The following is a 27,654-nucleotide window of genomic DNA, read 5'->3' as shown; positions in this document are numbered from 1 at the left end:
AACTTGATCTGACTCGAGATTTCTAACTTGTGTTCTTTTTTGAAAGTTTAAATCTGACTCTATGAAGAACTCAGAGACATTGCTTGTGGTGACTCTCCAAATAGCCTTGTCTGATGACTTCAACTCAACCGTCTTTACAGTGGAGGATATTTTTTTTTTTTAGAGAAGAGAAAATTGCTCGGAATTCCTGAGAACCAAAATAAACATGTGACAGAATGAAGTCTGCTTTTAAAAAGGTCCCTTCAGCAGCTCAGTAGCAGTATGTCATGGAAGGAGGCTGAGTGGAGTGGGGGGATGGCCAAGCCAAGGAAGAAGGGGTGTTTAGATTTGGGGTGGGGCTCTAACCACAGTAGGCTCACACACAAGGCAGACTTGTGTTTGGAACTGACCGAAGCCCCTCCCTCCTCTGTTTCCCTACAGATGAGTCGGAGAGAGAGAGAGAGAGAGAGAGAGAGAGAGAGAGAGAGAGAGAGCAAGCAGCTGTGTGAGTGTGTGAGAGAAAGAGGTGCTCAGTCCTGAAGAGATCACACAACGACACAGAGCCTAGCTAGCGCTGCTGAGACGTAACCCATAGGAGTATGCAGAGTAGTATCTAAGTTTGTCCTGAGGACAGACACCACAACTGGTAAGATAACTTTACAGCTGATGGGCATACAATCGTTTTTATGTGCTTTCATTTCATTTAACCTCGTGATTTCATTTTATTTTATTTAACATTGTCTTTACGTGATTTTATTTTGTTTAACCTCATGCGAGTTAATTTCCTGTCATATTTTTTTTTTTTACCAGGGAAGTCAGTTAACAAATTCCTTTTTCATTACAATGAAATACATCCTGTCTTGATTATCTCTCATTCTGATGTTTTGTCTTCTGCCCAGCAGATCAGAATGGGAAACACTGACAGCCAGTACAGCAGCTTTAACGTCCCTGGGAAATCCAAATCCTGCTCTCTAAAGTTCTACTCCGCTAAAGAGGAGGCCCTGTCCCCCCATAGCTGGTGGAGGGGCAGCGAGGGGAGCGGCCAGGGATACAGAACTAGAGGCAAAGGGGGGAGGGTCTGCCTGCCCCAGCACAAGATCACTCACAACCAGCCTTATGGCTCTTCGAAACACTATGAGCACCACATCACTAAGGAGGGCAGGGAACTGGGGGGGCCCCCGGGAGCCAAGCTGAAGCCCATCTCTCCACAGAGGTGTGGCAGAGGGGACAGTTCCCAAGTGACCAGGAAAAACGTCTGTCATACCGGTTACAGTTACCTGGAGAGTAGTGGGGAGAGTGTTAACGGTCTCGGGGCTAATGGACAGCGTACCCCCGAGAGGACTTCTCCGTGTGAGCACAGGGTTCCCCTAGAGAGCCGCAGCAGCCCCAAGGTGCTTCTCCGTAAGGACGGCAGCATGCGTGTTGAGTTCACCAACGCCATGCGGATGTCGCTGGAGCCCCAGGATCTGTCAGGCCACAGCCACCCTGTGGTAGCCGCCCCAGAGCCCTCTCTGACTAGGACCAGCAAGGGCAGCTCCCTGAGCTCCGAGGGCTCCTGGTACGACTCTCCTTGGGGGAACCCCACGGAGCTCAATGACAATGTGTTCACCTGTAGTCAGACCGCAGCGGGGGACAACAGCAGCGGCTACACCACCTACTCCTCCACTCGCACCGAGGAGACGGGCTGCGGCTTCAACACCTTCTCGTCCGCCCACACTGAGGACATCTCCCCGGGGTTCAACCCCGGCCTCCTCTTCCAGACTGTGGATGGTAACGGTCAATATACAAGCCGAGGGTTTAACAGCAACGGGTATAACACTTGCTCTTCGGGCCGCACTGAGGACAGCGGCATCGGGGACTCCATGATCCTTCACCCGGAGAAGAGTCCGTTTAGCCTCATGTCCCCTCCTGTGTCCCTGTCGGACCTCTACTCTAACCCCAGCGTGGCGGCTGTGTTCCCCGCGGCTCAGTTCCAGGACGTCCCCCAGCAACGGGGGTCGCTCACTTCGTTACTGACCCTGGACGCGGTCATCCAGGAGGAGAGCTCGGGGTCGTACGACCAGCGCTACTCCTCTCACAGTCGCACGCTGCCATGCAGGAGGGTTACTGCCACGGTGGCTTCCGAGCCGTCCGCCATCGTGGTCGGTAACAGCAGGAAGGACAACCTGAAGAGCCGCATCAGGCGCCTCGGCGACTGGACGGGAAGTCTGAGCAGGAAGAAAAGAAGACTACAGGTGAGGAAAAAGGGGAAGAAAGAGGGGAGGGGAGGAGGGAAGGGTACACTGTGAAGGAGGGAAGACTGGGCATGTAGTGTAGACTCTTTATCATATGACGTGTCCCCAGTTGTCGAAGCGATGCGATAAGACTGCTCGCTGAGTCTGTGTGGTGGTAATCTCATTGTTTAGGTTGTTTGGGTCAACGTGATTGGCTGATTGCCGTTGGCTCTTAAATCCAGTCTGACGATGCAGATCATTGCAGTGCCACATGAATGTCTCTCTGTCACACGTCATCCTATGGTTCCTGAATAACCTCATACCGACTTATACCACCGACTTATACCTGACAGACTGGATCCTTGGAGATACTTTTGTAGCTTGTCCTTTAAATAAACAACATCAAGCCATTGCGATAAACACTACTACGAAAGGAAAAGGCACCACAAAATAAATTATTCCAACAATAGTTACTCGCTGGAACATTTTCAGGACCTTATATAATTTTGACAGATATTATGTAAGACTATAGGCCAGTCTCCCTAAGACTTTGTGTAGAATTATATGATATTTACATAGATTTCAAAGATCGATGATGTCGGTTCAGAAAGGAAACCTTCCCCGCTCTTTTTGCCGCTGGAGAACATTACATTGGTATTTTATCACTTCCTAAAAGTTCAAACGTGGTTACATTTCATTTCAATTGTGGTAACGCTCTCCAACTCGTTTGACGTTGGGGATTTTTTGCGAAAATAGTTCGTTAAGAAAAAAAACGTTCTTCCGTGGGAATTTCGGTTTTATCGAGTACAGGCTTAACTGAATGGACGACAAAGACAGAATGCAATATGGCATTTTTATTAAGCAGATTGGGGTAGGCCTCGGAACCAGACGGGATGACAGGTAACCCTTTGCTGCGGTAGCTGGCATCGACTAATTCCACGGATAGAAAACAGAAGATCCCGGTTTGAATCTCACTGACGCCGTGCCAGATTTAAAACTATAAATGTGTTTGCATGATTAATACCGAAGCAAATTCATTTCCATGTGTTCTGTGTTTAGAGTTCAAAACAGTTCACCTAAGCTAGAAGTGTTATTAAAAGTCTTATTGAGGCGTGTTCTTGGCATGTTATTGAATTACCTTCAAATAACCTGTCATTTCTGTTCTCAGAACGTTAATAAAACCTCCCAGGAAAATGTTCAGGGAACCATAGTAATACGTTCCCGAGACCTCCCTGCAACCCAGAACAGGCAAAATGTTCACTTCCTTTCTTAGAACTTTCCGTTTCACCGGACAGGAAACATGTTGTTTTCACTCCCAGAACCAATGGGAAACCGAAGCCCACGACTTCCAAGGAACCAAATGTGCTAGCTGGGTAGGCTCCTGCTCCTGTGAGCGATTCCAGCTAGCACAAGCCAGGGCCAAGTCCTAAGTATGTTCGCTCTAGATTGGTCTGCATAATATCCATGTCTTCTGTTACTCGTACCAGCAACATTCCAGGGTATGATTGTATTATATCATGTCAGAGTATTGCACAATACATCTCATATTATGTCCTAATACAAACAGAAAATCATGGCATCCTGTCCAGGAAATGGTCAATCGAGAAATACATGAGATTGTGGCTCGTCTGTTTCCCTGATATTGCCATATTGTTAGACGATCATTCAACTTTGCGGGTCTTTTTAAGGTCTAGCAAGCTATTTATTCATTCTTTCCTCTCCAACCACCCTGCTCTGTCTCTCTCTCCCTAGGAGCCTTACGGTAGTGAGACCAGTGAGGGCTGTAGCAGTGGAGTGGACCCTGGGTTAGGTAACTCTAGCTCCCAGTTAACTGGTCCACTGTGGAATCCCCTCCACACCCAGGCCTACACCCACACCCAGGGCCAACAGTGCCACAGTGACGCTTTGCGCCAGAACATCTACGAGAACTTCATGCAGGAGCTGGAGACAGGACGCAACAGTGGGCCGGAGAGGACTGAGCCCTCGGAGGAGGGAGAGGAGGAGGAGATGGGAGGAGGGGGGGGGATAGGAGAGGGAGAGCAGGGGGAGAGCAGTGGCAGTGGCTCCCTGGGTTCCCTGGAGCAGCTGGACCTGCTGTTTGAGAAGGAGCAGGGGGTGGTGCGCAGAGCCGGCTGGCTCTACTTCAAACCCATCCTCACCCTGCACAAGGACAGGAAGCTGGAGCTGGTGGCCCGTAGGAAGTGGAGGCAGTACTGGGTCACACTTAAAGGTAGGGCTCCCTCCTCCTTCTACCTGCACTCGCTCGAAATAACCTGTGCTACATACAGCCAATTGGGTTTACGTCCCAAATGGAACCCTATTCCCTATATAGTGCACTTCTTTTGACCAGAACCCTAGAGCACTATAAAGGGAATAGGGTGCCATTTGGGATGCCTCTTAGGTCTTCTGACCATAATGGGACAACCTGGTTAAATAAAGGTTAACAGAACAGCATCTGCTACTACATGTATTTTGTTTATATACTGTACAGTGCATTCGGAGAGTATTCAGACACCTTGACTTTTTACACATTTTGTTACGTTACAGATTTACGTTACAGATAAAAAAAAAACGGGTGTTTAGACATTTTTGCAAGTTTCGTACAAATCAGAAACATCACATTAGCACATCACATACATAAGTATTCAGACCCTTTACTCAGTACTTTGTTGAAGCACCTTTGGCAGCAATTACAGCCTCAAGTCTTCTTGGGTATGACGCTACAGACTTGGCACACCTGTATTTGGGGAGTTTCTCCCATTCTTTTCTGCAGATCCTCTCAAGCTCTGTCAGGTTGGATGGGGAGCGTCGTTGCACAGCTATTTTCAGGTCTCTCCAGAGATGTTCAATCAGGTTGAGCCACTCTAGGACATTCAGAGACTTGTCCCGAAGCCACTCCTGCGTTGTCTTGGCCATGTGCTTAGGGTTGTTGTCCTGTTGGAAGGTGAACCTTCACCCCAGTCTGAAGGTCCTGAGTGCTCTGGGGCAGGTTTTCTTCAAGGATCTCTCTGTACTTTGCTCTGTTCATCTTTCCCTCAATCCTGACTACTCTCCCAGTCCCTGCCGCTGAAAAACATCCCCACAGCATGATGCTGCCACCACCATGCTTCACCATAGGTATGGTGCCAGGTTTCCTCCAGATGTGATGCTTGGAATTCAGGCCGAAGAGTTCAATCTTGGTTTAATCAGACCAGAGAATCTTGTTTATCATGGTCTGAGAGTCCTTTAGATGCCTTTTTGCAAACTCCAAGTGGGCTGTCATGTGCCTTTTACTGAGGCCTGATTGGTAGAGTGCTGCAGAGAGGGTTGTCCTTCTGGAAGGTTCTTCCATCTCCACAGAGGAACTCTGGAGCTCTGTCAGAGGAACCATCGGGTTCTCGGTCACCTCCCTGACCAAGGCCCTTCTCCCCCGATTGCTCAGTTTGGCTGGGCGGCCAGCTCCAGGAAAGGTCTTTGTGGTTCCAAAACACTTCTATCGTTTAAGAATGATATGTCTTCTTGGGGACCTTCAATGCTGCAGCCTTCAATGCTGCAGATATTCTTTGGTATCCTGCATCGATGCAATCCTGTCTGAGCTTTACGGACAATTCCTTCGACCCCATGACTTGGTTTTTGCTGACATGCACTGACAACTGTGGGACCTTACATAGACAGGTGTGTGCCTTTCCAAATCATGTCCAATCAATTGAATTTACCACAAGTGGACTCCAATCAAGTTGTAGAAACATCTCAAGGATGATCAATGGAAACAGGATGCACCTGAGCTCAATTTCGAGTCTCATGGCAAAGGGTCTGAATACTTATGTAAATAAGGTATTTTTGTTGTATGTTTTTTACATGTCCTGAAATGTCAAAATACCTGTTTTCCCTTTGTCATTATGGTGTATTGTGTTTAGATTGATGAGAAAGTTTTTTTTTTTTTTTTCATTTTAGAATAATGCTGTAACGTAAAACAATTGGGAAAAAGACAAGGGGTCTGAATACTTTCCCGAATGCACTGTATGTTCTGTAGGTATTCCCCTTGACATTGGGTCTTTGTCTCACAATATGGTTCTAGAGCGGTGTCTTCGCTAAAGCCCCCTCTCCTCCCTGGTGCATACAGGGTGTACCCTCCTGTTCTATGAGACCTATGGGAAAAGCAGCTGTCCCGAGCAGGAGCTGTCCCCGCGCTACGCCCTGCTGGCCGAGGACAGCATTGTCCAGGCCGTCCCCGAACACCCCAAGAAGGAGAACGTCTTCTGTCTGAGCAACGCCTATGGAGATGTCTATCTGTTCCAGGTACGTTCTACCCTAGGCTCGCTCACCAGGATTCTCAAGCTCGGAAGTACCTGTATGTGCCTGTGGAATAGACTGGGGACGAGGTTAGTTCTACACAGACCGTTGTGGCGTCAAAGGAGGCACTTGTCAGGGAGGTCCTCATTCACTATTGTCGTTTGAGATCTGCAGTACGTCGTCATTTTTTTATGCATTCTTTGCACTGCAGTGCTGTAAGCTTGTCCCTTGTTTTGTCTTGTAGGTGGATCTCTGTTTCGTTGAGCACAGTGTGAATGAGTAAGAGGGAACATTTGAGGGTTTTCTGCTGTATGCCCCTGTTCCTGCCTCATGGACCCCTTGTGATGGAGTTGTGTTTTTTTTCAACTCAGTCTGTTGCATTCTTTTTTAGAAGGGTTATATATTTGAACAACTCCATATGCTATGGGACGACCACAAGTATGGACTGGGCTGAACGTCTGCTTTTTAGGATGGAATGTGCCGCTGTTCTGGTTGGTAATGACTATATTGGTGTTGGTTATGTCCTGTCTGGATGCACTGTCAGCTTTAGAGCTCCATTGTCGTACGTTCTATAAAGGGGTCAAATGGTAGGGTTGGGAAAAGCATCCCTACTGGCTGGTCTCAGTAGACTAGTCGTGTATAGGTGCGCCCTAAATGGCATCCTATTCCCTATATAGTGCCCTATGGGCCCTGGTCAAAAGTTGTGTACTGTGTAGAGAATAGGGCTCCATTTGGCATGCATCCTGTGTGTCTGTTTGGCAGTAGGGTTGTTGTCCTCTTTTTCCACATTTTGAGAGGGAAAGTGTTGTCTCTCTTTAATGTTCTCCTCACTCAGTTTTACAATCGTTGAAAACATCTTCCTCCCAGAGAGTAACGTTCATTTGATTCATTCACCAAGTGTTTACTAGACACACAAATCACACTGCAGGGCTGTATCTACCCAACGCACCATGGCAACGAGGGGGAAACTGAGGGAAGTGAAACTTCTTAGCGTAGTCACGAACATGTAAACGGGCTTTTGTCTGGCACTTAAGGATCCCGGGCGTCTGGGAAGAGAGAAAGAAAGACGGGAAATGAGAGCCATGTTCTCCTGCCCTTCCCCTGGCCTGACACTGTGTCACCTGGCCCCATATCCCCCCGCCCAACCGTGGCACTGTGTCATCTAGCCCTGTTCCTCCCCGCAGGCTGCCAATCAAACAGACCTGGAGAACTGGGTGACGGCCATCCACTCTGCCAGCGCCTCTCTGCTGGCTAAGAGACAGGGGAAGGAGGACACGGTGCGGTTACTGAGGAGCCAGACACGCGTCCTGCTGCAGAAGATAGACATGGACAGCAAGATGAAGAAGATGGCTGAGCTGCAGCTGTCTGTCATCAGCGACCAAAGGAACAGGAAGGCCATCGAGAGCCAGGTGAGGCACTGAGATGGTCTAGTGGCTGTGTGTGTGTTTGTGTTTAACTATCCTTGTGGGCACCAAAAGTCCTCACAAGGATAGTAAAATGAGGAAAATTCAGACAAATATATTTTAGGCTTAGGGGTTAGGTTTAGTGTTACAATTAGGGCTCTAATTAGAATTAAGGTTATGGTTAGGTTAAAGGGTTAAGATTAGGGTTAGATTTAGGGTTAGGGGTTAGGGAAAATAGGATTTTGGATGGGAATCAATTATTTGGTCACCACAAGGATAGCAATATAAATTTGATTTGTGTGTGTGTGTGTGTACTTGCGTGTGAGTCTTAAGAAGGGCCAGACTACTGCATTTGGGGCGCCCCCAAAATGTAATTTTTTAAAATAAATATCTTTAGAAAAAATGTACAGTTTTATAGTGCTTTTCTACACATTTGTCATGAGGCTATGAGGAAAATGTTGCCGTTTTAAAGCTAATTTCCTGCTATTCTACACTTTTTGCCATGGGTCAGAGAGAAAATGTGCTGTTTCATAGCTATTGTTCACATTTTGCCATGGGTCAGAAAGACAAATGTGCAGTTATATAGCTAATTTCCTACAATTCTACACATTTTGCTATCATATGGGGGTCCACATTTCCCTGACCACCATGGGGCCCACAACTCCCCCTCAAAAAATTGGTTGGGGGCCCCCTAGAGGTCGGCGACCTCGTGCACGTGCCCTTCGTGCTAGTTCGGTAAAATGGCCGTGGTCTTAAGATCAAGGGCCACCCTAAGACTGAGCCAGTCAAACAAGCAGTTAGTTAAATTGGCCTATTAGGTCATTAGTGTCTCAGCTCCAATGCAAACCAGACCATTCTATTCCTGTAGAACCATACATCATTTAACACCTGCATGACATCTTCTTGTTGCTGTCCATAGTCTGCGAGTTACAACCTCCATGTAATGGCAAAAATCATTACCATATAACAACCTTCCTTGTGGTTGTGGAACATATTGACATGACCGTATATGTGTTGGCAGCATCATTTGTTGAAACTGGAGTTTTAAGCTTTCCGACCCAAGTTCCCTGCCACCATGACATCTTTATTCCAGATGTTCTCAGTCTAATAGACTAGTACCATCAACACATTCTATCCACTCCTCATAGAAGTCTGTTGTAATGGGAAACCCAGATGAGGGGGATATTTTATAGCGTAACAAACCAAATGCTGATGTGTTTACAGACAGCAGTGTTTCCCGGTAGCAGCATTAGGGGTAGTTAGGTGTCCTTTCTTCTTAATGGCAGGACAGGAGGAGGGGGGTGGGTCATCATGCCCAGTTTGTGAGGTAATCAGATGAGAGGGGGGGAGGGGGGGGGTCAAACCCCCAGAGCCTCTACTGAGCTCTACAGCAGCTGGTCTCATCTCATCTCCAGGCCCACCTTCCACTTTGATGTCTGACGGTCGGTCTCTCTGAAAGTCATACTAGCTCTCTCTGCCATTTGAAGTGAACCTCTTAAACCTCCTCTCTAGATTTAAATCCTCATCTCACAAACAACGACACCGTTATAACACATTCACCCTCTGTGAAGGAGAGCGAGAATGGGGGATTGAGAGAAGAGAGGGGGAATGAGAGCGAGAGAGAGAGATGAGGGTGATTAGATGTGATTATGCCGCTCCAATTAGACATGTGGCTCGTTCTGTAGTTGGAGACGCCCTTCTGAATGAGAGGGTGGGGGGCCATTCTGTCATCCTCACATACAGGTGCTCTCGTATGGTCACATCACCAAAAATCTGTGAATGAAGGCGTTAACGTGGCAAACTGTGTCAAACTTGGCCAAACTCTAAATGGCTGTGACTGTGAGTCTGTTCCTGCCCCGCCTGGTCTCTCTCTGTCAATGAGAGGGTGGAGAGGCCATTCTGTCCCCTTGATGGGGACTGTAACCCTATGTACTGTGGTGTAACCCTGGGTGCCTGTCCTGTCTGTTTCTCCCCAGATCCAGCAGTGGGAGCAGAACCTGGAGAAGTTCCACATGGATCTGTTCCGGATGCGCTGCTACCTGGCCAGCCTGCAGGGCGGTGAGCTCCCTAACCCCAAAAGTCTCCTGGCCATGGCAGGACGCCCCTCTAAGACCGCTCTGGGACGCCTGGGGATCTTCTCTGTCTCCTCCTTTCATGCCCTGGTGAGGCCTGATCTCCCTAAGGCTTTACATCCATATCCTCCCTCAGCTTGGGACATTGGATTTCACACATTCTCTGGAACAGTTCCATTGATAACACCTTTATTTATCCCCTTAGGTACAATTAAGCAATGTTATTGAATGCCATCTATGTTTACTATGATCAGAAAACATCAGCGTCCTCTCTGGTCAGATTTGTAATACAGAGTCTTGGGCTCTTTAGAGTCTCTAACCACAGAAGGGATGTCTTCAATGTCTGTTCTCAGATCTGCACCCGTGACGAGGCGACCCTGCGGAGACGTTGCCGATCTTTTTCCAGAGGGGCTCGGAGTAAGAGAGGCCTCTTCTCCTCCCTCAAGGGCCTGGACAGCTTGACCAAACGCAGCAAGGAGAAGAGGGAGTCCGTGTCCCAGGTACTGTATAACCTCCCTAGAGCCTCCTTACGTCCTTCCTACAACTTTCCCACAACCGCCCTACAACTGCCCTACAAGCTCCCTATAACAACCGCCCTACAACCTTTCTACAACCTCCATACAACCACCCCCCTTAATTAGGTGAATTGCACCATCTCCCGTATGCCTTTTGCCTGTTCTCCTTTTAAACAATCCTTTACAAGGGACCTCTTAGCTCCCAACAACAATGGCACGTTTCTGGAGCCCTTCTGTTTTAAACAGAGAGCATGTTTGATAAATCCATCAGAGAAAAAGAAGCGGGTTGGTTCCTGGAATGCTTTTTAAGCACTGTCTGACTCCTCACGAGCCGGGACCCATAAATTAAGCAGACGGAGGGAGTTGAACTTACTCAATTTTCCAGCGGGAGGGAGTCAGGGGGTTGTTCGTCGCGAAACTATCTTTCCTGTACGTCGTTTGGGAACATTCCAAATAGAGGTGATGAGTGAGGCAGATGTTTTGTTTTCCCCGGTCAGGGGCAGAGCTAGCAATCTGCACAAATTCTCATCAGTCATTGAAGTCAAGTCAGTCTCTCTAACAGTCCCAGCCCCTAGTCCCAGTTCTGTACCATCCACTGGCCCTGTCTTAGTCCCTACTCCAACCCTTGTCCCAGAGCTAGCAATCTGCACAAATTCTCATCAGTCATTGAAGTCAAGTCAGTCTCTCTAACAGTCCCAGCCCCTAGTCCCAGTTCTGTACCATCCACTGGCCCTGTCTTAGTCCCTACTCCAACCCCTGTCCCAGAGCTAGCCCCAGACCCAACCCCTATCCCAGCCCAAGCCCCACCCGCCCTGGCTCTGGCCCTGTCTCTGTTGATAAACAGTTGATAAACAGCACTCAGAGAGCAGTCTATTTTGGGATGTTGATAGGTTCTTTTATCCCTAGGACTTCAGTGAAGGACAAACCACACTGGGCCCCTCTGCTCTCCCGTCATTGTTTAGTTCTGTCCAGTGTGACATTGCATTAGGCAGACTGGCTGTATTGTATAATGGGATGGATAATAAGATAGACATGGTCAACACATGCTCTGTGTTGACACTCTGAAAGATACATCGCACAGTCGTAGTCACAGGCATGCCTGGCGTCTGTGTACTCACGTGGCATATCCATATGCTTAATGGCATACGTTGGTAACGCCCAGTGGTGTCTGGGTAATAATCGGATCCACCGCTGTAACACCACACATACACCATGCTTATACATAGTATGTCTCATGTGAACCATCGCTGTCTAATACAATGCACGCATATACGATGACGGTCCCTAGATCTCTGTACACAGGTCAAATGTTGTGCCCAAATACTTACATGATTCCCTCCTTACTCACGGGGCGGACAGGGAGAGATTTCCGAGCAGTGAAGTTCTTTGTTATGAGCCTGAGTCAGAGAAAGTCTAATCTCCCTATAGAGAGGCCAGCTAGACCACTCAATGGAACCGAGATGGAACAGACATTACTGGAAGCCACATGTGGTTAATTGTTGCAAGCTGCAGCATGCCAGCAGCGACAAGCAGATGGTCTGTGTAAACCACCGCGCCGTCCACTAAACGTCCTACAGCCACACATTTTACCGAAGGGACTCTACTCTTACCCCCTTCTCCGCCAGCCCAGCAATGTATTTTTATTGTAGGGTGATTGGGGGGGTTGTCACTTTAAGAGCCCTGTTACTGCTTCCAGAGAGCTGCGATGTCAAGGTGAGGAGTCAGTCAGTCAGTCAATCAGTGAGTGTTACTCAACCCCCTCTTCATTTTGAGTTTGTTGTTGTTAAGTTCCAGTAAGCTGTTGGCATTTGTTGACATAGGCATGACCCCTTGTCTCTGTGGTGGTCCTGCCTGCCACTGGTGGTGGGCTGAGGGCGGTGGTATTGGTAGCGGTATCTCTGCTGAGGGCAGACTGGTATCTGGGTGGAGAGGAGACAGTCTCCATCCCCGCCAGCCTGATGAGAGCCGTTCCATCTGCCTCACTGCCAGACCTGTAATTTCAGCATCACCAAACCCCTTATTTCTTCCCATGGATCCTCCAAGTCTTATTTCGGCCTCAATCTGGATCAGAATAGTATCAAAGCCTTTGGTTTTAGATAGATAGTTTTTAATTAAATGTATTACATTGTAAATATAGACTGAGTTAGTTCTTTTTTAGTGTGCATTTTTCTCCTGAGTCACTGAGTAGGCTTAATGTGCATGTGCTTTTTTTCCATGTTCCAGGTTTTTGAAGGACAAAGTATTGGAGTGCCTGCTGGGCATATCCCCAACCACTGCAGCTCAGAGGTACAGTAAGCACTTTGTCTGGATTTTTCCCCCAACATGTTACCTCATAATTTCCTGCAACCAGTGGAAATATGGCTAATTTATCATAATTCACCAGGTAACTGCATTAAAATATTCTATTCAATAATAACTTTAAGTTGTCATGGATACATTTGTCAGCAGGGTTGGGTAGTAACCGATTACATGTAATCTGATTACAAACAAAATACCTTTAGTCAGTTGTTACCAGTGAAAATATTGTAATCAGATTACAGATTTGAAAAACTAGATGATTACTTCTTGGATTACTTTTAAATTCAGAAAGGATGATTGCGAGAGACAAAAATACATTATGACACCTTTCTGTTTTCTCAATAACATTCAACTCCGCATTGAAAAAAGGCACAAGTTTCAGTTTGTTCCACCTGAGCGAGTCTGACTACAAGTCAGAGACCAGCATGGCACACCAAATGCGTTTGTGGGATCCTTTAAGTCCTCTTCTAATGTCTCTTAAGGGGAAAGTAATCCAACATGAACTGAAAGTAATTAGGTAATGTTACTGAGTTTGAGTAATCCAAAAAGTTGCGTTACTGATTACAATTTGACAGGTAACTAGTAACTGTAATAGATTATATTTAGAAAGTAACCTACCCAACCCTGTTTGTCAGGCCTCGTCAAACTTTTCCTCTTTGTTGATGAAAGTCTCCTAAAACTGCCCCTAAATTTGCTCTAGAACCAGGTGCTAGGGCGGGCTGCATCCCAAATGGCATTCTATTCCCTATAGCGTGCACTACTTTTGAGGGCCCATAGTGACCAGAGCACTATATAGGGAATATATAGGGAATAGGGTGCCATTCGGGATGTACTCGAGGAGTATTGTAGTCGATCAATCTCAGCCTCAGACTAATCCTTTTATAGGGGAGAATGAGGGTGGGGGGATGGAGGTGGGGGTATTTCTATTCACACAGGGTCGGGGCTAGCACAGCTGTCTCAACAGCATGCTGATCTGATGACACTGCTCCATGCAAACAGGCAGGCGTGAGGTGGCTGAGTTCGAGGGTCCGGGGGCTGGGGAGGGTTAGGCCGACGGAGGGTCTTTATTCTCCCAGAATTCTATTGTCAACCGGTGTTAATCCCTCTGTACGGCCAGTGAATGGGGACACCTATCAGTGAATGGGGACACCTATCCGTGAATGGGAGACACCACCCGACCTCCCCTTTCACAGACCTGTTGCTATGTACTTTCACTGTCTTTTGACTTCAGTTCAATAGACCCGTACGTCAGCTGAGATTGGGGGTTTTGTGGTGTTTTAATTAAACATCTTTGACTGATAGATTTTTAACAGATGTAATGAAAGTTGTCGTTTTTTATCATAGTGTATAAACATTTGCATCATTGGGGGCAGACGTCCCAGAAAACACAACTTTTCACAAACATTGCCGAGCGAGATGTTAAATTCTTGACATAGTTATTTAGTAACCTGTTTAATATAAGAACGTATTATCAGTTAAGAAACCGGAATAAACATAATTATTCTCCATCTTTGTCTAACAGAGATTGGACGCTCTTGCCAAAATGCAGTTGATAGCACCACCTGAAGGCAACCCTTGGTACAGCAGTTTGGAAACTCCCGTTTGTGTGAATATGCCTGACAGCCAAAGCATTACTCTGCACATCAAACCCGATTTCCTCGTATCGGACTTGCTATCTTTGGCCTGTAAGGTAAGCATACTGCATCTATCGCCTAATTATTCATACATTTCAACACTCTCCTAACTCATAACTTCCATGTCAGCATTTTGCCGTAAATTCTCCAGTGACTGATATGGATGTTAAAGGCAAAGAGGAAATGATAGGAGGAGATTGCTGTAGGGGTGGTACAGAACAGATACTAGTTTAATTGCTCTTGATACCTCAATAATTCATGCTTTCCCTCCGTAGAAAGTTCTCTCACGGCATCCTTTTAGCTGATCGGGAACAGGGTCAGTCGGGGTATAGCTAGTTACCGTAGCTGAAGGCACTCAAGATATCTGACACACTGAGGCTAAATGTCACCGTATTCCCTATATAGTGCACTACTTTTGACCAGAGCTCTAAGGGCCCTAGTCAGGCTTTGGTCAAAAGTAGTGCACTACATAGGGAATGGGGAGCCATTTGGGACAAACATGGACTCATCCTCTTGGATCTTGTTCTAGGAGCGGCACCTGGACTCGAGCCTGCACTGCCTGCGTGTGAGGAGGCTGGTGGGTCAGGACACGGAGACCTTCTCCCCAGCGCCCACAGACCCACTACGAGACCTGGTGAGGCCCCGGCCGTATAGTAACTATGGGAAAACGCAGGATCCAATCACTGTTACAAGCATTCATTCATTGATTTAGTCACTCATTGTATTATCTCTGAGTCGATACTGAGTCAACTTGCTACATTTCAAGATTCAACCATAATCCACCCATTATTTGAATATGGTTTCAGTGATATCTGGCCTCTTTAGTAAGTACATTGAGGTATGTGATGAGTACTTTTTCAATCTTCTATGTGCTTTTTCTGAACAGGTGTATGAAGAGTTTGAGGTCTTTCCACTCAATGTTTTCACCATACAACTGTCCCGCCCTGACACAGCAGTAGCAGACTTTGGTGAGTAGGGATCATGTGTGTGTGTGTGTGTGTGTGTGTGTGTGTGTGTGTGTGTGTGTTTGCAGGAAAGAGCCCATTTACTCTTGGGTTGTGTTATTACAGTATAATATCATGTATTACTCTGTTTTAACCTCTGATCTCTATCGCTTGTAGGCTTTGCTGTGACAGGCCATGTAGACGGAGCCAGGAAGAGCCATGTCTACTTGAGTGAGGTCAACCCAGGGGGACTGGCTTTCACTGAAGGTACCTCAATTCATCTTTCGAATACATTTGACATATCTACTTTGTATCAGAGACAGAAAAATACAGTATTGATACATTTTCCTTAAGAGTACATACAGTAGTGGTATGCCGGGACTGGACTAGTGGTAGTGTTGCCACACCCGGACCACACATTTCCCCCTGGAGAAAGCGGTTCAATCCCTTGTTCTGGCATCTCACTTTCTATGCTCTATCCATCCCATCTGTCTCCCCATCCCATACATTTCTATCTATAAAAACGTACAGAAGGACATGGAGTCCCATTCTAATATAGAAAGAGGCCATAGTGGTCAACACTTTGAGGAGATAACTGTCAGATTGGTTGATGTCTCCTTGTCCTTCCCTCAGGTCTGAGAGCGGGGGATGAGATCCTGGTTCTGAATGGGACCAGTGTGTCCAATCTGGACCTGGGGCTGATACACCTGATGTTCAACCACCAGATCCTCCACCTACTGCTCAGACGAGAGGAGCAAGTCCCTGGCGACCATACCTCTGTCTGGCCAGACTGTGACCCCTGGCAGCCAGGACCACCACCACCACCCAGCCACGGTGTCTGGCCTATAGGTAGAGACTACAACTTTGTATTTTCACCTTGTCTTGATACAGGCTACTTCCCAAAGGGCACACTCTTCCCTTTATAGTGCACTACTTTTGACTAGGGCCCATAGACCTCTGGTCAATAATAGTGCACTACATAGAGAATAAGATACCATCCCTTCCCACAGATACAATTCTTTAGACAAAAAAATATGTTGTGTTTTGGAAATTGCAGGTGTTGTTGAGTTACTAGATTATTATTTTTTTTACCCTGTTCCTAACTTCGCATTACATTTGGTTTACTATCTGGAGGACATGGTGTTTTCTCACCGGGTATACGTTTTATTTTTCCCCACTAGAGGGCCTCAGGCCGAAGTGTTTTCCAGCCTTTGTATCTTGAAGCACAGAGCCAGTGTGTCTGCCACATCATGTTGAGGGGAATGCCATCCTGCCCAGCCAATGCTGCAGGGTGTTTAGGCCTAGATGGAGACATTAAAATGCCTCATGTTGATTCAATTAAGAAAATGAGAAGAGAGCTGACATATTTCACTAGGCTGCACAGCACGGCTATTGTTTGGAATGGCCACATGCTATTTATAACACCATGGGAGGACAATCATCATTGTCTTGATTACATTACGCAATATTGATTTAATGGTGTGTTTATGTTGTGCAGTGTAAGGGTGTGTGCTTGTTTTTACTTTAAAAAGCATGATACTGTTATTCCTGTTGGTGTGACGCCAAGTAAACTGTGCAAGACCCCGGGGAGAGGAGGAGTGCGGCCAAATGAATTGCTCCTGCCTGCTGGGCTTGTAGTGAAGCCAAATCAATGCTGGTTGACACCAGTCAGGTGGACTTAACCAGTAAAACTGCCTCCAGTGGTCTAACCAGGAATTCTCTCTCAGCACCTGTATGTGTGTGTGTGTGTGTGTGTGTGTGTGTGTGTGTGTGTGTGTGTGTGTGTGTGTGTGTGTGTGTGTGTGTGTGTGTGTGTGTGTGTGTGTGTGTGTGGTCGTGTGTGTGTGTGGTCGTGTGTGTGTGTGGTTGTGTGTGTGTGTGGTCGTGTGTGTGTGTGTGTGTGTGCGGTCCATCTATTTAATCATACTGGCCTGTCTGCTTCTCTCTCAGATATGCCACCGCCCCAGGAGCTTCCAGAGAGCTCCGTAGCTCCTCCCTTTGGGGAGGTGTCACAACAACCACGACCTGCTGATGAGATGGAGCAGCTCGGCCAGGTGAGATGGAGGGCTCTATTTTCGGCTGGCATGAAGCCAGCGCAATTATTAAATGCTCGTTAGTAAATTCGACCGGCGCTCTGCCATTTTTAAACACATCCACCGGGATTACTAATTTACCTGTCTTGTATGAACTCATTTGCGCTGAGGTGGAAGGGGTGGCAATATCTGAGGTGTGTCCTTAAAAACGTGCGCCAAAAGTGCCAATTTCAGGCAGTGCTGGTGGGGATATTTAAGACCAACCGAAAGCTGGTTTTAGCGGTAACGTGATTGGTTATGGCATGGATTTTGACAGCAGAAGCGCAGCCTATCCAGCCGTGATATACAGTGCCTACAAATGTAGGATCTAAATTTGAGCCAGTTTGCTACTACAGAAAAATAACAGGACATGTGAATTATTACATTTACTTGTAGGGGTTGATACATTTTTCGTTAGGGCAAATCAAGTCTGACATTTTAAAGTGGAAATTACAAACTTTAGAAGCCTTTTTAAACCTTGAATAGACTACAAGTTATTATTTCCTGCTGTGCAGGAACATTTTCAACAACAAATGAGTGATCAAATTGAGATCCTACATCTGTTAATGCGTATGGGACAGGAGAGATGTGTTTTTTGTGCTGGTAAAACTTGTATGGTTGTTTTTTCCCATGTCGTAAAAACCAAGCAAAGCCTCCCCTCCTCTCAATGAAGGCTGTTTTTTCCCCCCTACCCAAGTCGGCTAGTCAAGACTAGTATTGATAAAGGGTTTGGAGAGTACATCCCCTTTTGTTCTGTACATTATTTTAGCCAGCTCCTGTCATTATTTGTCATATATCTGTCATATATCTGTCATATGACCATATGCCCATCATGGAATGAGAGATGAGCTGATACTGGTGGCCCTATTTAGAAACATTTAAGTAATTTTTCTGTAACAATATTTTTTGATGAAAAAACATAACCTTAGTTGGCTACCCTGACCCTACTATAGCGAATGCTGGTTCAACAGCAATGCGTCTTATCCTGGCCATGCATTAGCCAAGTAGCCTATCAATAAAAGGTTTCTTAATGGTCTACTCGTGAGGCTTTTGCCATCATGCTTTTGCGTGAACAATTCACATAGGCCTACCTGCAGGGAATACTCCATCCGGCTGGTATCCATCCCCCATTTCCAAAGAGCGCCTCTTGTCTGGTTACCAAAGACTCACTCCACCAAGCATATTCAAATTATTCAAACCTATCAAAAGGTAGGCCTAGGCTACATCTTTCTGATTGAGAACGTGCCTCACACATGCAATACAATTTACGAGAGCCTGGGATTTTTTATTTGAGGAGAAGTGCGATGTAGGCCTATACTCGTTAAAGCCAATTTCAACACTCCAAACATATTGAGCAAACACAGATGTTTTTTTGTTTTTTTACTGCTATTAGTCTACTAGTTACTGCAGCCTCTGCTATTTAATCAACTGTAGTATCAATCCATAATGGACTATGATGAGAATAGTCTGTACCCCGAGCCGAATTGGAGTTGATTACAACGCAAAAGCCTGTCAATAACCTACAAAACTTGAGACAAACGCATGCAGTATTAAGCCCTGAAACGCGTTGATTGGCCAGTGAGTGGCCAAGCCCTCATCACACACCTCCAATGTATTTATTCATCTAAACCCAGCCCTTTCACACCACCGCCAGCTACTGCACTCATAATTCCCGCTGTGAAAATAGCAAAAAGGATTGCTGACACATATTTCTGGCACCCATGGTGCTACCGCCAGAGATTTACCAATGCGTTAGGTTTGAGAAAATAGAGCCTGGAGAGTGTGTGTGGGTCGAGTACAGAGATTTGTAGATGTCATTGTGTAGCGAAATACTTTCTATCTCCAACAGTGCAGTAATATCTATCAATGTGCGTGTGTCAGTGGAGGTTTAAGAGCAGTGAGTGGTGTGTTTGATCCCATGCCGTGTGTTGGTGATCAGGGGTTACTCTGTGGTGATCAGGACATCTGCTAAAATGAGATGAGGTGCCAGGAGAGTACTGTCTCAGGTTCAAGCCCAGGTCATACACATCTGCAATGCCATGGCATTGACAACAACACCATCACACAATATCAACTGGTATCAACAACTATTGGAAGTATGAAGGGACTCTTCTGGTAGAACAATGGCCTGAGAGAGAAGAGTCCCTTACTTCAGGAATTCATTCACATCAAATGACACTGCCTTAGGGTGTCGACGAATGGTGGCGATTCAACATGTAGAATCATTGCGTAATGGGCAGAAAATGGTGGCCGATGTTGTGTGGTCAGAGGCGATAGAATGGCCACCCGCTGCACATTACTGACATTTATATTGGTCTGTCATGTCCTTTAGATTTGAAGGCAGTTGATTCAAAGACAACATCCTCTATTACTCAAAGTAAATAAATCCCTTTCTCTGCTTTCACTTGAAATCCACTCGCCCAAATGTCTTTCCCAGCCAGCTAACGCCTCCCTCCCTGCCTCCTCCAAGGCTCCTAAAGCCCATAGACACTCCAAGCCTTGTCAGCACACATGACCCTGAGTAGACTGCTAATCCAATCCAGGCTTACTGCCTAAATGTGTGTGACAGAGAGAGAGAGAGATAGAGACACAGTGAGAGAGAGAGAGAGAGAGGTGTAGTATGACAAACTGCAGGCTTACTCCTTAAGTGTGTGTGACAGAGAGTGACATAAATAAAGAGAGAGAGAGAGATAGAGAGGGAGAGAGAAGTTAGAGGGATAGTATGGGAATTTCCAGGGATTAATGGCTTCCAGCAGAGGTCAGAACGCCCAGCCTTGCATGTAGCATGTTGTTTCTATCCAGCTCCACCAACAACAACCTGAGGTTCACCCCGGGAAAGCAGCCCCGGGTGGCCCTGTCGACCAGGGCTATGTGCTGGGTGCTGCCCCAGGAGGATGACGGTGAGGTGGAAGTGGGGGTGGGGGATTTCATCCCTGGGACTTTCACCCTGTCATCTCTCAGGCAGTCCCTGAAGGACAGACTGGCCGGGCTGCTGGATGAGGTGGCCTCCTGCGTAGCCTGCGAGCAGGCAGCCGACGGGATCACCCTGCTGGTAGTACTGTAGCTAGTGTACTGTGGTGTCTCTCTGTATCGTAGTTATTGTTGTACTGTACTACTCTCTGTGTTTGAGCTGCACTGCACTGATGATGCCGTAACTCGTGTCGCGTTGTTTTGCTTTGATGTTGTTGCCTAGAAACAAGAGCTTTTTTGAATGCACTGTTTTTACTGTTGAGATCTTATTGTAAGTATAAGAAACACAGGCTACACGCTCATGTGAGACAAACGGAGAGCAAATGTTACGGGAAGTAATAAGCCCATGAACGTTAACGCTTAGAATCTTTTTCCCATTCTCTGTCCGACCTTGCTTCTAGTTCAGAGGGTATTTTAAAGCTGGATTGCAGCGCAGCACAATAGTCCTAACCAAGGGGATTTATTCGTTTGTCAGCACTTTATTATAGCCTGACAGGAGACGTTGTGATGACAAAATGAACAAAGCCATGGCGGGGGATCCTATCTGTTTAATCTGCTATTGAGGGTTGCCTCGGCCCGTGCGTGTGTTCACCGCTGATTGATTCCAACTTTCTTCGAGATGGTGAAAGTGTATGTGACGTGAAATGCTTGTTCATAAACTTGACACCAGATTATTCGTGTGGTACCTCACTGTTAGGCGCTCTCTCTCATGTCTTATGGAAAATTGTTGACAAAATAAGTATTTTCTAATTTAATCGAATTGATTCATTTTGGCTGAATCATTATGTTAATAACACAAATATCTAATACTCCTAGATGATGTGTGCATCCCAAATGACACCCTATTCCCAATAGTGTGCACACATTTTGACCAGAGCCCTATGGCTTAAACCTGGGATGCACCTCAAATGGCACTCCATTCCATTTATAGTGTGCTGGTCAAAAGTAGTGCACTATATAGGGAATAGGTTGCCATTTGGGATGTAGACCCTGACCCTCTGCACTCTTTGCCTCCATAAATACAGAGGGAGTAGTTTGACACCCTCTCATACTACACAAGGGGTTGATGATTTAAACTGACTGATTATTAAAGGGGAATTTCATTCAAAAACGATATTTTGGTATTTATTTCATTGGTCCACTATTGATTACAGTCCCAAAATGTTTTGCATGTCAGTAGTCAATTTGTCAAGATATTGGACTTTTAAGAAGAAAAGTGTCTCCATCCACATCATCATGATGATGCAACGTGTCATAGGATGCAAAAAATATTGTGATATTCCCCTTTAAGATTCGGTGCTTGTTACAGTAGATTCCGAGCTGATTTGTAATCGTCACACCCCTGTGTAAAGGGCAGTCATTTGATATTCAGAGCTGAAATGAGAATATCTCCTAATTCGTCTCTCTTCTGTTTCCTTCAGAATGTGGAGACGGTGTGCTCGCTGTACCAGACCTTCCCAGAGGGCCGTGGGGCGGTGGTGGTCGAGGGCCAGAGAAACCCCTATTCCATGGAGCCCCTCGGCCCACAGGTCCAGAAGCCCCCCTGCCCCAGACACATGTCTATCTCTGAGAGGCTCTGTAAGGTCATACAGGAACTGGTAGACACAGAGAAGTCCTACGTCAAGGTACATACCTGGCCATATTTATGTTTTTTTTGTCATATTTAAAATTCTTAATATTTTATAATGTCATTTTACTTGTAATTCAGCGTGTTGCTGTCATTTGTACAAGTATTTGTTAAATAATTTAAAATACATTATCATCATCAAAGCGTCTCAGAGTAGGAGTGCTGATCTAGGATCAGTTTTGCATTTGAAATGGTAAGGAATGGACAGAGTGGATCTGATTTTATATCAGCAATCGTGCTCTGAGACACTTTATGAATACGGGTCATGATCACTCACATTCTGCTGCCTCATCTAAGAGAGTGCTGGAACGTCCTCCCCGGGGATGTAAAATTGATGGTCTCTCTTTATTAATAGTAATGAATGGTCTCTTAAGTGCCTCTTTATTAAGGATCTCTCGTAGCATTTAGTGTAATGTATGCTTACCACCTGCTACTCTAACGTCCACGTGTCAGGCTGAGGAGAATGATGATTTCTCTGACGGTGACGGTGTAATAGTGATGATAGTGATGATGTCACAGTCTAATGACGTTTCCCCCTGTCTGTCCCTTAGGACCTGGGCTGTCTGTTTGACATTTACCTGACCCCTCTACAGAGTGAGACCTTCCTCAGCCATGACGAGGTAGAGCACGACGGGGGCACTATGGAAAGACATACGTGCAGATGTCTAAATGTATTTTTACATGTCTAAACATGTTAAATACAATAGCATTTCATTATGGCTCGTTAGTCAGCTGTATGTTAGTGTGACTGACCAGGGTTGGAACCGGGGTCTCAGGGAATAAAAAGTGGTCAGATCTCAGACGATGCTAACCATCACATGAGCGTGGTTCCCAACCACCTCCGCTACATCCACTACATTGGCTGTAAACCTCTTCCTGCCTTCTATCCTGTACTTTTTGGGCATTTGAATTTGCTATTCACTGTAGATTTTTTTTTTGTTACGTGCCAAAAAAGGGTTTCTAAAGATAAAGAAATGGGTCGTTTCTAACTGTTGTTCTCTCCGCCCTCCACTAGATGGAGTCTCTGTTTGGCAGTCTGCCTGAGATGCTGGACTTCCAGAGAGTGTTCCTACACACCCTGGAGGAGCGCATCGCCTCCTCGCCCAACTTCAGCTCTCTGGAGACCCCGGAACAGTTCAAGGTAGAGTCCCCATGCGTTTGGGCTTGCGTGCCAAATGGCACATTATTCCATTTACACAGTGTATAAAACATTAAGAACACCTTCCTAATATTCAGTTGCACCCTCCCACTTTTGCCCTCAGAACAGCCTCAATTCGTTGGCGCATGGACTCTACAAGGTGTCGAAAGCGTTCAACACGAATGCTGGCCCATGTTGACTCCAATGCTTCCCACAGTTGGGTAGTAAGTTGGCTGGATGTCCAACTTACTACCCAAGTTGGCTGGATGTCCTTTGGGTGGTGGACCATTCTTGACACACACAGGAAACTGTTGAGCGTGAAAAAAAACCCAGCAGCGTTGCAGTTCTTGTGCCTACTACCATACCTCGTTCAAACGCACTTAAATATTTTGTCTTACCCATTCACCCTCTGAATGGCATGCATACGCAATCCATGTCTCAAATTGTCTCAAGGCTTGAAAATCCTTCTTTAACCTGTCTCCTGCCCTTCATCTACACTAATTGAAGTGGATTTAACAAGTGACATCAATAAGGAATCATAGCTTTCACCTGGATTCACCTGGTCAGTCTGTCATGGATAGAGCTGGTGTTCCTAATGTTTTGTATGCTCACGGCTGTGGTCAAAAAGTAGTGTCCTTTATAAGGGAATAGGGTTTAATTTGGGATGCGGCCTCGAGGTCTAGTGGAAAATCTTCAAGCTTTATCAACAGGATGTTACTTAACCTACTGACTGCAGTGTTAGTCAGCGGTAGGCCTATTTGATGTTCACAGGAAGTGAATAGCAAGCATTCTCTCTTTCTCTCTCTCTGCATCCAGAAACTTCTCTTCTCGCTGGGCGGCTCCTTCCTCTACTATGCCGACCACTTCAAGCTCTACAGCGGCTTCTGTGCCAACCACATCAAAGTCCAGAAGGTTCTGGAACGAGGTAAGGGTGATGCCTACCTTATGTACAGTAGACCTGCTCAGTTAATCCCTGCTCAGTTAATTATTAAATGCCATCTGAAAAGCCAGTGTAAAAGGCAGCCAATCAATGCCTGCATCAAAGCCTGCTTTAAGTCCTCATTTCCTGTTTACAGCAAAGACGGACCGGGCTTTCAAGGAGTTCCTGGAAGCAAGGAACCCCACCAAGCAGCACTCTTCCACCCTGGAGTCGTACCTCATTAAGCCAGTCCAGAGGGTGCTCAAGTACCCCCTGCTGCTCCGAGAGCTGGTCTCCCTCACTGACCCCGAAAGCGAGGAGCACAGCCACCTCACAGGTAGGACTACATATGTCATGGCTTATGTGGGAGCCCGCATAGACACACACGGGGACATGTACATACACACACACACACACACACACACACATACACACACACACACACACACACACACACACACACACACACACACACACACACACACACACACACACACACACACACACACACACACACAAACCATAAGACCCAGAGACAGCAGTCTTTCCAGGTTTGTCTGATGTGTTAGGGGTGAGCTCTCTTGACGTGCACCTCTCTGTGTGTCTACCTGTCTCCATCCATCAGAGGCCCTGAGAGCCATGGAGAAGGTGGCCAGCCACATCAATGAGATGCAGAAGATCTACGAGGACTACGGCACTGTTTTTGACCAACTGGTGGCAGAGCAGAGTGGCCCTGAGAAAGAGGTACAGTACAGTAATCACCACCACACATAACTGGCAAATGAAACTACAATAATATGAATATTTGATTCTGTCCTTTCAAATAATTGTATGAACGATATGAATGTACTCATTGTAGAGTGAGTTCATTGGAGGAAACCCCTCCACCACCAGCCTCCCAGACTAAGTGTCCTCCTCTCTCTTCTCCAGGTGACAGAGATCTCCATGGGGGAGTTCCTCATCCACTCCTCTTTAAAGTGGCTCAACCCTCTCCCCTCCCTGTGTCGCATGAGGAAAGACCCTGAACTGACAGTGTTCGGTGAGTGGGGCTTTTTCCAATGACGAGTTGAATCCGAATTACTTGACAGGATGATGTCAATATTTTCATCTTTATTACAACAATCCAGAACTGTCGGACTCAAATCGAGTTGCTCCTGCCTCTGTCCTCAGTTTTCAAGAGAGCAGTGATCCTGGTGTACCGTGAGAGCAGCAAGATGAGGAAGAGGATGGTGAGTCTCACTGTGCTCAAACGCACGTCTTCCGATAACTTTATGTTATTACAATGGATATCACACAAGTTCAGATGCGTGTGTACATTTTGGTTTCTTTGTATGCTACAGACCACGTCACGCTCCGACCTGGACCCCTTCAAGTTCCGCTGGCTCATCCCAGTGTCGGCAGTGCAGGTCCGCCCGGGGAACACAGCAGGAGCAGAGAACCCTTGTGTCTGGGAGCTGGTCCACACCAAGTCTCAGGTGGAGGGGAGACCAGAGACCGTATTCCAGCTCTGCAGCAGGTGAGAGATTACATGAAAATGACAGCGATAATGGATGTTTTATCAATCATGAGAACTAAAAATATATACACGTTTGAATTAACATGGCCTAGTTGACTTGATCTCATATATGGGTCTTTTCCAGTGGTTTGGAGAATAAGGCCGGTGTGGTGAAAGCTCTTCGCTCCCTTCGAGACTGCACCCGGAGGCCTCTCCTACCAGAGAGGGGTTCTAGAGAGCACCTAGGCTCCCTCCGCAGGACCCAGCCTGCACCTGTCAGAGACGGCTCCTGGAGGAGAAGACAACAGCGCCAATCAGAGGCCGGGAGGACTGCAGGCCACCAGCACCACTCAGACGACAGCAGTGTGTCCAGCGGTGGCCCCTACCCTGGTCCAGGAGAAACCCACACGGAGCCCCAGCTCCCCAGCCGCTCCTCCACGGGCCTCCCCAGCCTGGAAGGCACCACACTGGGCAAGAGGGCCTGGCTGTGCTCCCTGACCAGCACCCTGGAAGCCCAGCTCCAGAGACTCAACTTCACAGAAGAGGCCGGGCCGAGGAGCACAGGGACCCAGCAGGAGCACCTCATACAGGGGGTCCCACAGCCCGAGCCTGCTGTCCAGAAGAGGGTGAGCAGTCTGCAGGGGGGCCAGGGGAGGCAGGATAATGACTCCCAGTGTGTGGACTTCAACGCCCTACTAGGGAGGGACTTCAGTGTGCAGAGCCTGAACTCTGTGGTCAACGAGGACTGCTTCTACGATACGGTCATGGGAATTCAGAAGGCGGCCATTCCAACGCTATAGTGGCCTAGGGGAAACTTCACCCCAGAGAGCTGATGAACACCTGCCTAGGATCGTATCACACTGACTACATTAGAGCCTGGTCAAGATGCTATGGACGAGAGGATGAATCTCTTTAATGTGCTTACTCTGACTCTGCTGACTAGGCTTTGACTGAAGAACTGAGCTCTGATCACAGTTACTTGACTTGACTTGATCCTTTTAGCTCCTAGAAGAGCGAAGGCCTGAAGGTCCCACAGTTCCACACCGTCACAGTACATATGTAAATGGTTGCCCGTGGGACTCTCCAGTCTGTCCCTATGTTTTGCTGCACTCTATAAGCTATAAACACAGTTGCCTACGTTCAATAGCGTTCCTTTCACCTTTTTTCTTCTTCTCTCGAATTCATCTGGTTTGTAAATATAATGCAGTATCTCAATCGCGAGTAGCTTTCTATTTTCATGGCTTTTTTGACAAAAGCAGTTGTTAGTTCAAGACTGGAATTGCTTGATAAAAAAAAAACATCTGATATGAGTATTTTATTTGAACCTGTTCCTATTTATATGTATCTCTATATTATTTTGTTCATGTGTTAATATCCACAGAAAAACTAAGATTAAGTGTCACATTTCTATTTCATTTATCTTATTAAGGTAAAGCAAAGTCCCTTTTCAAGCTCTTTCATATTTGAAGTGATTTGATGTATCAACTTGAAGAATTCAAGACCCTGGGAATTACAAGGTTCTCTCTGCACAAAGCTCACTTCTGAGATATTGAGCGTCAACATTTTCCCATCCCAGATCTCAGAACTGTTGTGTAGCGAATTCTTCTTTCATATTTTATATATACGCTAGTCTATCACCTTGCGTACAATCATTTTTGATTGACAACCCAGCATTGTGTGATTGGATCGCAGATAGAACCTTATAGCACCAAGTTAAAAGGTGTTTGTGCAGATAGTACTTTCTGATAGAGTTTTTTTTTTTCAGCGCAAAATGACTTTAAACAAAATCGGACATATCTCACATGTAAAGAACCACCTAAAGAGCAACTCCATGTGAATAACACATTGTTTGACCAAAATGTCAGGTGGTTCAAAGGTCACAAATTGTTGAAATGTTTGTTATCAGCTGAATTGTAATTTATTCTCTAATAATGAATATTATTTTCATATACATGACATTGTACAGGTAAAGTTAAATGATGTAATATTTAATAAAAAAATCCATTTAAAAAACAGGCTAACAGTGGAGTTGTTCTGATTGATAGATAGATGCTTTGTAATTACTGTAGGTTATTGGCTAATCAAGGTCTTATCCACTAGACA

At 46.3% G+C, this 27,654-nt stretch overlaps 2 protein-coding genes across 2 annotated transcripts in view; one reads left to right on the top strand and one right to left on the bottom strand.

The window, feature by feature from the left end:
* LOC139407008 (transmembrane protein 242) overlaps nt 1–27,654 on the bottom strand; it is a 407,233-nt gene that overhangs the window by 216,399 nt on the left and 163,180 nt on the right. The window lies entirely within an intron of this gene.
* LOC139407002 (rho guanine nucleotide exchange factor TIAM2-like) lies at nt 499–27,561 on the top strand. The gene is made up of 24 exons (XM_071150240.1): nt 499–625; nt 882–2,213; nt 3,945–4,422; nt 6,295–6,470; nt 7,649–7,873; nt 9,844–10,029; nt 10,293–10,439; nt 12,678–12,740; nt 14,275–14,442; nt 14,916–15,020; nt 15,273–15,354; nt 15,508–15,597; nt 15,964–16,179; nt 17,281–17,384; nt 21,794–21,997; nt 22,551–22,619; nt 23,015–23,140; nt 23,954–24,062; nt 24,214–24,393; nt 24,682–24,800; nt 24,987–25,095; nt 25,227–25,285; nt 25,397–25,572; nt 25,697–27,561. The coding sequence occupies exons 2-24, from the start codon at nt 888–890 to the stop codon at nt 26,349–26,351; spliced, it is 5,172 nt and encodes a 1,723-aa protein (XP_071006341.1). The 5' UTR covers nt 499–625; nt 882–887; the 3' UTR covers nt 26,352–27,561.

This window comes from Oncorhynchus clarkii, chromosome 4, assembly GCF_045791955.1.
Source record: "Oncorhynchus clarkii lewisi isolate Uvic-CL-2024 chromosome 4, UVic_Ocla_1.0, whole genome shotgun sequence".
Classification (NCBI taxonomy): domain Eukaryota; kingdom Metazoa; phylum Chordata; class Actinopteri; order Salmoniformes; family Salmonidae; genus Oncorhynchus; species Oncorhynchus clarkii.
The sequence above is the reverse complement of the archived record's forward strand: the minus strand, read 5'-3'. Positions and strand labels throughout refer to the sequence as shown.